The 12,473-nt window shown below is 37.8% G+C and overlaps 1 protein-coding gene across 4 annotated transcripts in view; it reads right to left on the bottom strand.

Moving 5' to 3' along the window:
- GRIK1 (glutamate ionotropic receptor kainate type subunit 1) overlaps window positions 1-12,473 on the bottom strand; it is a 489,681-nt gene that overhangs the window by 23,820 nt on the left and 453,388 nt on the right. For all 4 annotated transcript variants that reach the window (XM_056109201.1, XM_056109204.1, XM_056109202.1 and 1 more), the window contains one exon: window positions 4,325-4,550. In XM_056109201.1, the coding sequence (XP_055965176.1) occupies window positions 4,325-4,550 (226 nt within the window). The remainder of the gene's footprint in view (window positions 1-4,324; window positions 4,551-12,473) is intronic.

Here is a 12,473-nt window from a genome sequence, read left to right as displayed (position 1 = left end):
TAAATGAAAATAATAGGTACTGGAAGATCTAAGAATCTTCTCCCTTTGCCTCCCTCACTTTTCTTTTTTCCACATAGACATCTTATTCTGTGAGATGGCTGAAATTAGAAAAGCAGATTGTGACATAAGTCACAGTTTATTTTTTTTTCCCTCCACCCCAGTATCTTCCCAGTATCTTAAAGTGATTATCAGTACTCAAAATTAAGAGTAAAAGAGAAAAATTTTTTTGAGTTAGATTGTGACTTCCTCATTAAGACTACGGAATATACATTCATTTTTGAGACTTCTTATTTTAGCGGGATTTGGGTGGTGCTTGGGCCACAACTCAGAATTTTCAGGGCTTATTACTAGGTGTGTGCTCACAGGTTACTCCTGGCAATACTTGAGGTGCTGGAGATCAAACTAGGTTCAGCCACATATGAGGCAATATCCCTACTCTGTGCTGTCTCTCTGGCTCCATTACTGAGATTCTCTGTGAGGAAAACATTAATTTGGGGAGGGACCTCCCCAATGGTATTCAGGAGACCCAGGGTTCCAGATGGTGATTCTTGGCCAGTGGATCACTCTACAGAGAGTAAAGATGCAATTCACCTCAGATCCTTCAATGTGGGAGATAGTTGGGTCACTCTGATGGTGCTAGGGGTTCTTTGGCGTCATACCTGGAAGTGCTTCGGGGTCTCTAAGCCAGAGCTGCACCCAGGCATTCTTGTGGGACGTTTTCCTCTTGAGAACTGAACTCAGCTCAGGCATATGTTAGGCATGTACCTAACCATTATCTTATCTCCAGGTATCCCAAAATAAATTCTGGTATTATGTGAGCCATTGAAAAATAAAGGATACGTAATTTAGTCAGAGAAAAAGGCTCTTTGAAGTCAAATTAAAAAACATTGGTCAATTGCTTAAACATCCCCAGAATAACGGCTAATGTCAAAATGAGCACCATTAGCGTCCACATAGCATGTGGGCAATTAAGAACCAGCAAAATATTGCTATATGTACGTGAAATTGCTTTGAAAGGTGTGAGAATGTTTCTTCTGGTAGCAGTTGCAGCAGTAATAATAATAGTATACACAGCGGGCATTCCATAAATGTTGACTCTCTCTCCTCTCTCTGCCTTTAGGCTGCACAATACCAGAAACATTTTAGACAGACATGGATAGGATCTCTCTTTAAAGTCAGTCTCTCAGGAAGGTGATTTCTGGCCTCCTGGTAACATGTTTAAGGCTTAACTGTTCTCCTTCTTCTCAAGTTTTATTTTGAGTCCCTCAGGAGGCCCATTTGTAGAGCTTCTGTCCTAAAAGTCTGTCAGAAATGAAGTCTTCAATTTTGCGTTATGACTAAAGCTGATGTTGCCAATCTTTAACCATGGGAAGGAATTTGGAGCCTTTAGGGAATTGTTAGGGTAAGACCAGACTTGTGCAGAGAGCAATTTCTCTTATATCTAAATATATTTTCACTTCAGTCTTTGTTGGTGTTGCTTAAATGGACTGACACTGGAAATCATTTCTCACAAGTCATTGAAAAAAATATATATATGCCCGAAGATCTTTCTGAATAGCAACTGATCTTTCTTAAAGAATCAATTCATCATAGGAGAAACATCTCACAAATTTATCCAACAGCTGTATTCCCAATGGATGTATTCTCTCTGAGGTCTGCCATCTGTTCCAATTATTCCTTCATTGTTTTTGGTTTAAAAGCATGACAGGTTTATAACCACGAAGAAAAATTCCTGGAGTGTATGTCTCTTTATCTAGAGAGGGGGAAAACTCTTCCACTTTAGAACTTGGATGTCAGATTTTGGGTAAGTTTAGCCAAAAATGTAGACTGAACAGATAAATTCAAATCTCTCTGCATCACATTATATAAAATATTGTGCTACTGATTGCTGGGTCAGACTCATTCACATAAATGTAGAGTCATTTTCATACTGTTTTAAGTCAGAAATCTTTCAGAAAGGAACTGCTTGATTTCTTGTCACCCTGATTCAAATTGGGGCATTGGAGTTTTTTTCTATTACATTCCATTAAAAGTCTCATATTAAAGTACAACTATTCTCAGACGTGGTGAAACACATGCTCTTTTCTATTATTATTACCCGACAAGAAATTTGATGGGCAAAGAAGGGTATTGAAAGGTGGTAAAAAATAGCTTCTGATATGGAAGATGGGATGATAGAGGCTGTATAATGTAGTTTAAAGATAGTTCTATTAAGAAACTACAGTTGCCCTTCTAAGAAGATGCACACTATATGAGTCTATTTTAAGTTCCTGAGTTTAGAAAGATTCTGGAAAAGGCACACACTTGCACTTTCCTTGCTTGATACATAGCTCATTAAAATAAAATCAGCATATTTAAATAAAACTAATAAGGATGGAGCATAGATAATTAGCACTTATCTAGCTTCTCTGCATATTGATTTCTAAATGGGGGGATAGATCTTGGTTAGGGAGATAGATAGGACATTGCTTTACAACAAAAAAGACAATATTCTTTTTTTTTTCTTTTTTAGTTACACCCAGTGATGCTCAGGGGTTACTCCTGGCTCTGAACTCAGGAGTTATCCCTGGTGGTGCTTGGGTGACCATATGGGATTCAGGGAACTGAGCCCAGGTCGACCACATGCAAGGCAAACGCCCTATCTGCTGTGCTATCACTTCAGCTAGACAATATTCTTTATTCTTGTGTCTAAGAAGTCCCCTTAGAAGTTCCGTAGAATAAACAAACAATTTGCTCCAGTGGACACAGTAACGTCTCCATTTTTATACTTGTTGTTACTGTGTTTGGCATATTGAATACGTCATGGGTAGCTTGCCAGGCTTTGCCATGCGGGCAAGATACTCTCGGTAGCTTGCCAGACTCTCTGAGAGGGGCGGAGCAATCAAACCCGGCACTGCCGGGCTGGATTCATGCAAGGCAAACGCCCTACCACTGTGCTATAGCTCCAGCCCTGTAGAATATGTTGACTTAATTATAGCACAGCATTCTGTTTGGAAAAAATATATACCTGCATACATAACTAACAATATTTGTCTTTCATCAGGAAAGAAATGGAATTGAAAGGATCAGATGATACAGGTTTCCTAGTTCAATTGTTATGTAGAAAATTCATATAGAGGTCATTATGATAAAGCAATAAAAAAGATTTTATTCCAAAGCATTTATTTCTAATATCAGATACAGAGTCTGGAGTCATACTGGTTTGGACTCATGCCAAAGGGTGCAGAGTTTCCCTTTATCTGATTAATCAAATTTGTATTGACTGAAATAATTATTTCTGCTTATAGTGCTAGCTCCATTTTGAAAGGTGATTGTCCTTTGAGATATTTATCAGAAAATTATCAATAAATCATTTGAGAGAAGGAGATTGCCAGCATACCAAAATGTTACATAATATTACATTCTCTAAAGTGTTGCATAGTACAGAGGGAGTTTTCTATAGAGAGGCCATCAATAATTTTCCCTTGAATATAAAATTCTATATCTTAGATAAACAAGAAAACTTTGCTGTGTAAACCGATACATCTATAAGGCAATAATAGTCTTAGGGATCACAGTGGTATAAATTCCTGAAATAGAAATATTGGAGGCTTTAGATAGTTATCATTAATTGAATCTAGTATTCTACCTGAGCAAATTATAGTTTAATCTTTATCCTTTTTCTTATAGCAGATATAGTTTTATTTTCAAACTGTTAACATGAGAAACACCAGCTCTGCGATTTTTGTATTGTTTTGAATCTATCCATATAAAACACACATACTCGATTGTACTACATTTTAATATAATTAGGGTAGACAAACTTCATAAGCAAGTATGAATAGCAAGTTAAACAGCATTAAGAGAATTATTTCAGAAAGTGTATAAAAATGTAACTGGGGACTGAAGCAATAGCATAGCAGGTAGGGTGTTTGTCTTGCACATGGCCAGCCCGGGTTCGATTCCCAGCATCCCACATGGTCCTCCAAGCACCGCCAGGAGTAATTCCTGAGTGCAGAGCCAGAAATAACCTCTGAGCATCACCAGGTGTGACCCAAAAAGGAAAAATAAATATGTCTGTTAAAATAAAACCTATTCTAATATATATGTAGTTATAGAACTTCCAAGAACTAGTGAGTTGAAGGTTAATTCATGTGACTATCTGGAAATCTTTACCTAGACCACACCACTGATCAATATAGATCTTTCTCTTGTTGACTAGTTCACCACTGGTCATGCAGACCTTCTCAGAAGGTGAAGCAGAAATTCTCAAAAGTCCATTCCCTTCCATCCTCTGTGATTTCCATTGCCCATCCCAGTCTTGGCTAATCCCTGACCCTCTTACCGATAGGTGTTCCCACGCCATAACCTTTGGAGTCAATGAGGCCCCCAATCTGAGTGAGGTTGCAGTTTCTCTGGGTCACGTACTCGATGTTGGTGGATTCCATTAGTAGGGCATAGTCAGTGGTGAGCACTCGCTGGATCGCCTCTTCATTGTTTTGGACTAGGACAGTCTGCTCCCTGCTGCTCATGAAAGCCCACATCTTCTCATAGGTGGATATCTTTGATTTCTGCAAGGAGAAGAAGCACACCACCAGCACAAGAGGGCTGAGAAAATCAGTGCCAACACTTTTTTTTTTATTAAAAAAAAGTCCTCGTTGTGTAAAGAATCTAGGGAAGATTCTTTCTCTGCGGGTAGAAAACCAAGATGGATTATTCTGCTATGATGTCATAAGGTAGTTGGCAAGGGCCCAGTTCACTCCAGGAAAACACTGCAGGCACTGAAAGTGCTAGTAAGAAAGGGGAGATCTTGCCTTTTGATGTTAGACATAGCCCCTGGGTCCTCAGCTGACCAACAAAAATTGGTACCTATGGCAGTGTTTGGCTAATGAACTGTAGCCACAAATCTTCAAGGCCCACTGAGCAAAAGGTGACTAACTCTCTGTAAGACTGTATTAACTTCATTTATTTTTCAACATTTGAAATTCAGCAGGCTTTGTTTCATTGCCTTATAACTCCTGATTCAGCATCCTTTGCTAGGAACAACCCTTGGATAAAACATATACTTTTCCTATTTTATTCAGGAAGGAACTTCCCTTCACTCTTTTCAAAACATGTAGAAGATTAGCGTTCTTTTCAAATTAAAATTCATATCATAAACCTATATTCTACTCATTTTCTTTTCACACACATATTATAATTTTTGATTGCATTGTATTTTAGACAATGATGAGTGATTATTTTTTTAAGAGTGTTGTCTGAGGTAGAATTGAATGCAAGAGGGCAGCCCAGTGGACTGTGGAGTCAGTTGTGTTGTGTTAATATATATTTTAAAGAGGTTGAAGGTATACCCTTAAGACACAAGCAGAGTATAAAGAAATGTTTCCTCAATAAAAAAAAGTGTTCAGTAGGTAGTCTAAAATCTTGTCTTTTTTCTTAATCAGATTTATGGTGGATTCAGCAATAAACCATATTTGGCATATACATCTGTACATTCCATAATAAGATATCTCATTACCTTCCTTTGTTAAAATATACCACCTGTTTTCCTACTGCTTAGGTATGAATTTAATCTTCTTTGAAATTGTGATCTACCATCAGGCATATAACAGTTTACTCTTTGATTTCTGTAATGTTTCTCTTCTCTCTGAATTTGTCTTCATTTACATCAGTACTCTGTTATGAGGATGAACGACATTTTGGGAATTGCTAATAGTTCGGTGTCAACTCCAGCTCTCATGCATATGTCTGGTACCGGCTGACATTAGACAGAATCCTTGGCAAGCACAGGTTATGTCATTTCAGAAATGCAGAGCGGCTTAAAACATGATTTGGGGCCATAAATTCAATACCTGTGGAATCAACTCTAGTGTGGTTATTCATGCTTAAGTGTTCCTGGGGGCTCACTCAATTTTTAAGCCTCTTTAATACCCGGGTTAATGCCATAGGCTTTATGAGTGAGGGGGAGGACAGATGGCTTTATTTTGGGTTGTTAAGCATTTGAAGAGCCCCTTGAGAAAGGTCTTGTGAGACAAACAGCAATTCAATAAACAGTATCTGATAGATACTGGTATTTTATGAAAGCCATTCTGTCATGATTAGGCCCCTGTGAATTACTCCTCAACCCGAGAGATAACTGAAAATTGGCTCTCATGTCTTTATGACAAAGGCACACTTTGGGGGTCAGGGTCAATGCTTCATCTTTGTGTGATTTCAGCTCGTAGGAGCCAGATAATACTAAATTCATAATAAAGTGCTACCCTTAGAAGTTCAAGGAGGTCAGTCTGTCTTTTGGCAGTAAATGCACAGTTGGGAAAATTATTCCTCCATCAGGAAAAAATTAACTTAAGGGAAAATAGTTTTCTTAGATGTGTGAAATTTTAAAGCTGTCAGAGACATTAGAAATAGACACAGTCAAACTACTATTTTCACAAGGGATGAAATTTTGGTATGAAGATTGGGCGATTTCAAGAAAGTCTCAAAACTGGAATTAGATTTGACAATGGATTCCATAGCCTGCAGTATCTAGTTCAGTGTTATTTCTCTCAAGCTAATTTGGGAGAAGTGAATTTCTATATGGGCAAAATTCTTCTGAGAATATTACTAATCATATTTGATTTTAATTTATGTTTCTTGATCTACCTGTGACAGATATAGCTTGTTTTAACAGACTTAGTATTATTCCCAGAAAGAGTTTGCTATCCTGTCTCAAATTAATTTAAACATGAGACTTCAACCTTTATATAAAAAGTTTTGTGAAATAGCTATATTTTCCCCATATTTAAATTTTATTTAGAAATGTACGTCATAAACAGAAACTCAGATTTTAAGTGGAGGAATGTTGAAGACAAAGGGGAAAAGTGACCATTTCATTCATAATAGATGAATAGCGAATAGGAAGCCCTTTTACAGCATTCAGAATTGAGGACTTGGAAGAAGATGAAAAGATTCAAGTCAAAACCTATATGCTTACTCTTATGTTTTGCTTGAGGTGTGACTCTCAAGTAATTTGTGGTAAAAAAAAACAAACTGTGTTTAACATCCAGATAGACCACAGATCTATCTGTGGTCATTGTACTGGTATTTAGCTGGATCTGATGTGTGGTTTATATATATGTTAAATGTATTCAATAGTGATGCAGTTCATCTATACCCACGGAGATGTGCCTATTCATTCTGCACTCAGTGACATCTTCCTATTTAAGAGCTATACAATTCCCAAACTCAAGTCTCAGTTTCCACACCTCATCACAGCTTAGTACAAAATATTTCTTTGGTTGGCATGGTCCTCATGCCATACTTGGAGTAGCACTGTTCTTTGTATTTAACTGAACTTCGCTTTTGCTATTCTTGGAGAAGAAGGTGACTCTTGAACTCTCTGAAGTGTAATAGGGGAAATCTAGCTGCAAATCTAGAAGCACATCAGAGACCATGTTATTTTTAGTAAGAAAATGACCCCTCAGTAGAGGACTTGATTGAATTGAACACAGCAAACATTATGCTTTATCTTTGGACTCCCTCTGCTTTTCTCAAGCCAGCCTAATAAAGGGAAACACAACGAACAAGAGGATAGCACTTTTTCATTGAAAGCTTTCACCATTATTTAGAGAGTTTGCTGTTGTTACACCCCATTCCACCATTAGAATGACAGGCTGTGTGAGAAGCTAGAAGCTGAGAGTTCACAAACTAGACCAATTCTACAGTGTGTAGTATGCTTGCCTTATATGCAGCTGGCCTGGGTTCAGTCCCTGGCATCCTGTATGTTGTTGTGAGCCCTGCCAAGATTGATCCCTGAGGGTAGAGCCAAGAGTAAGCCTGGTGATAGCTAGGTATAGTCCCCAAACAAATAAACAAACAGAAATCCAACATGTGGATAAAAGTCACCATTGATCACTTACCTGGCACAAGTACCTTCGGGTTTTGTCAATTTTCCAAAACTAGAAAGGGAACTTTTTATGTGTGAGAGTTTCATTCAAGTTCTGGAATATTTTATCTAGATAAGTCCCTTCATATGATTAATGTGCTTCCCTTCTTTGAGTACAGTTGTAAAGCACAGAGGTCCTTTCTGTTGGTGAAAGAGCTGTGACCTAATTCATGCCTCTTTATCCTAACTCAGGTTGTATCCACCGCTATGCTATCCTATAATGTTTATTTTGTGTTAGTCCAGGAAGTATTCTTCTTAGAATAATAACAATATATTTATTACTTTAAAAAAAACAGTCACTGTGAATTACAGTTATTAATGTTTGCGTTTCAGGCATAAAATGTTCCCAGACCAAGCACCAATCTCTTCTCCAGTGCCCACTTTCTTCCACCAAATTTTCCCTCTTACCCACTACCTCTATGTCAGGCATTATTTTACAAATACATTTTAGGCACTGTGGTTTATAGACCTATTCTTTTTAATAGCACTGTAGCACTGTCCTCCCTTTGTTCATCAATTTGCTTGAGTGGGCACCAATAACATCTCCATTGTGAGATTTGTTGTTACTGTTTTTGGCATATCGAATACCCCAAGGGCAGCTTGCCAAGCTCTGCCATACAGGTGGGATACTCTCGGTAGCTTGCTGAGCTCTCTGAGAGAGATGGAGGAATCAAACCTGGGTAGGCTGTGTGCAAGACAAATGCCCTACCCGCTGTGCTATCGCTCCAGCCCATTCTTTTTACATAGATTTTTAAATTCAGATTTTTTTTTGTCTATTTGTTTGAGGGTCACACAAAGTGGGGCCTTGGGGGCTATTCCTGATTTGATGCTGAGTGATTCCTCTTGGTGGAATTTGGAGGTTTGGTGACAGGGTTGAACCTGGGTTTCCTGCTTGTGAAGTTTGTACTCCATACCATACGTATTTGGACTCTGGCCTCGATAGCACAGCGGGTTGGGCGGTCGCCTTAAAAGCGGCCAACATGGCCGACCCGAGTTCGATTCCTCCGCCCCTCTCGGAGAGCCTGGCAAGCTACCAAGAGTATTCGATATGCCAAACACAGTAACAACAAAGTCTCCAATGGAGACGTTACTGGGCCCGCTCGACCAAATCGACGATCAACGGGAGGGCCTTTACCTAAAAGCATAAATATAAAGAAATAAATCTTAGACGCATATGATAATAATCCTAAACAATTAGGAGAATGCTTAATAAAAATTATTATAAATATTAAGAGACCAAAAGTCAGGACAGTTTGAATATTTCTGCACTTCTAAATCTTCTGTACTTGTAGCTTACTCAATAACTCTAATATATATGTGTGAACACATATTTATATAAAATGAGATAAATCATTATCTTTGGAGCAGATATATACACATATGTATATATACATATACATTAAAAGCAGCAAGTGCTTCTCATTTCACTGAATATGTCAAAGGTTAATTAGGATATTTCAAAGTACTCTGAGCTTCTTAACAAAAGTTGCTAAACCTTGAAAACCTCATTTATTTCATTCAAAATCCAGTTAAAAAATTTCTGGAGAGGCATTGGGTTGAGATAAATTCATTTTATCTATTTAAACCTGATAATATGGTTAATCTAATGCTGATGAAACATTGTTAGCAGAGAATAAGCATTTATTTTTAAATCTAAAAGCTGTTATCAGAGGGGATTATTCTATTACCATTTCATGATCATCAGTTGTTTCTCCTTTGCCCCCTATCATGCATGCTAGCGAAACACTGGCTTATTTGCTTATTGAAGATAGCAATGATTGCCAGCACATGCAGTGTTTATGGCCTGCCAAGTACAGTCTTAAGCACTTTGCATATTTTTCTTCATGTACTTTTTACAATGATAATATGGAAAAGATCCCTTGTTTCTCTTTTATTTATTATTACTCTTTTTTATTTATTATTACTCTTTGTCAAGACCCTGAACGATCGGTTTGAGGCTCTTCGTGTTCCTAGAACGAGCAAACGCCATTGGGCTACACTACTACGCGACGGGGACGAATGGAGACGTTACTGGTGCCCACTCAAGCAAATCGATGAGTAAGGGGATGTCAAGTGATCAAGTGACTCTTTTTTATTATTTCTTTTTTTTTATATATAGACATGGAAGCAGAACACTGCACAAACAAATGAAGAAGCCAGGACATAATCCCAAATCCCATCTAGTTGCAAGGTCTGTGTTCTTTTCATTTATTTTTTTTTCCTGTTGGGACTTCACAAGCAGTGCTGGGGGAGGGGGCCTTCCTAGTGATATTCAGCCACAAGTTAGGATCTGGTGACACTGGCACTGGGAGACAGCTGCCAGTGCTGGGGCTGGAGGGTATTCTGTCCTGGGATCCAACTCAGAGCCATGCCTATTGTAGAGATGCAGCCCAACCCTCCAAACTGGCTCCCTGAATGCAGGGAGTCTGTGTTCTTAGCCATTAAGGAATCAGCTCCGTTTTAGTACAAAAGATCTGACAACTGTTTTAACAGGAGTTATAATTTCTCTAAAGAAAAAGTTGACATCTGTTATAACCAGAACTGTTGCAAGCAGAGCTTTGTGGGACCCACTATCACTCCTGGATATATTTGGCCAACTTGGCTGTTCAAGATCATAAGGGCTATCCCCAGGGATGCTCTCAGGCCTCCATGATGGCAGCTGGGAATGGTTGGGAGGCCGTTCATTGCCAGGGATTGAACCCGGATCTGGCTCCTGGAAGGCATGGGATCTATCCCCTGCATCATTTCTCTGGCCTGATTTATGTTTGGGTAGATCAAAAATTAGTCAGCAATTTAGGAAATGAACCATGTGGACAGTCACTGTCACTGTCGGGCCCAGTAAGGTCTCCATTGTGACAATTGTTACTGTGTTTGGCATACAAATATGTCACAGGGAGCTTGGCATACTGTGTTTGGCATATCGAATACATCACGGGGAGCTTGCCAGGCTTTGCTGTGCTGGTGAGATACTCTTGATAGCTTGCAAGGCTCTCTGAGAGGGGCGAAGGAATTGAACTCAGGTCGGCCATATTGGCCACTTGCAAGGCAAATGCCCTACCTGCTCTGCTATCGCTCCAGCCCATGTGGACAATGGAAGAAAAATGTGACTATGGCTCATATGACTTCCTTGAACAGTATTTTGTATTCCATCTTGTTTTACAGTTTTCAGTTGGTTGCAATGTTCTCCCATAACAAGCAAAATGTGTATAAATTCTGGAATGCAATATTATCTTCATACTAACATGGCTCTCACTCAATAGCATGTTCCTCTAATATTTTCTTTTTACTATAAAAATCAAATTATTACTTATCACATTATTCAACCAGATTGTAACAATTCTACAGCAAAGATGTATTATCCTATTATTCAGTATGATGAGTGATTGTGATTCTATTTCAGACATATTGGTTTATGTCTGAAATAGCTTTTATATAGATAATCATGTTTATATATGTTTTTTCTGGCACATATCCATAACTCCACTATCTTTGTCCATGCAAAAATAAATTTTGATCATATTAAAATAACTTTATATACAATATATAAATATATCACATATACTATGAAGATAATATTATATATATTGATATAAAATTAAGCACAGAGCCTGCAGTTTTATTTTACTGTAGGTAAATTATGATAAAAAATTTAAAAAAAATCAACTAAAGACATGGAAATTGTTCCTTTGCCTATAATACAAACTTGTGAAACAAATACATCAGAAATTAATAGGTGCTTTATTAACAACTTTTTTTCAAATAATTATGAAAAATAACATTTCACTAAATAGTAATTCTTTATAGTGATTTTAAACATGATTTAATTGTAAAAAATCACTTTGAAAGAAAACCATCAGGACAAAGAATTTATAGTACAGTGGAGCCTCTTGTCTCTAAAAAGGTATATAATATGATCAATGCAGTTGATTATGAAACCTTTAATTGATAGAAAGTTATGACATTTGAAGAATCCCCAAGATTTTAAAAATTCATGTGTTACCTTTAAAAAATTCCCTCGGTGGGATTTAAACACCTCTGCTAAAACATTTTTCATGTTTTCTTCCTGTCTAGAGTTAAAGATTGGCCTATTTCAGGAAATACAGCAAGTTTGAAGAAGGTTAACTTTAATAGATTTCTTCTCAAACAAATATATTTTTAACCTACAGGGACTTAACATTTTGGACACTGGTGGTAAAATTAACAGGGTCTTTTGAACAAGAGCTGTTAGGGCTGTGTGGAGAGGACTCTTCTATGCAGGGATGTTCAAGAAATGACTTTCATCTTTGCTTCTTTATACTAGTATATTTCTATTGGAATCCTGCCTGCCTGTAAAGACTCATTGCTTCAGTCAGTTGCACTGGTGCAAAGCTTAGCAACTTTCTTGAAATGTCTTTTGGGCTGACGATAGTACCTAACCAATCCCTGGAAAGAGATGATAAAGGTTAGAGTCCCTTACTCCCACAGCTGATCCAAAGTCCCTAGACCATGAAAGCCAGAAATGACAAGTCTGTTATGATTTTTTAAGACCTATTTTATCCAAGTCATTTTAGACTGAATCACGATCTAATCT

This window comes from Sorex fumeus, unplaced genomic scaffold (assembly GCF_029834395.1).
Source record: "Sorex fumeus unplaced genomic scaffold, SorFum_2.1 ptg000265l, whole genome shotgun sequence".
Lineage (NCBI taxonomy): Eukaryota > Metazoa > Chordata > Mammalia > Eulipotyphla > Soricidae > Sorex > Sorex fumeus.
The sequence above is the reverse complement of the archived record's forward strand: the minus strand, read 5'-3'. Positions and strand labels throughout refer to the sequence as shown.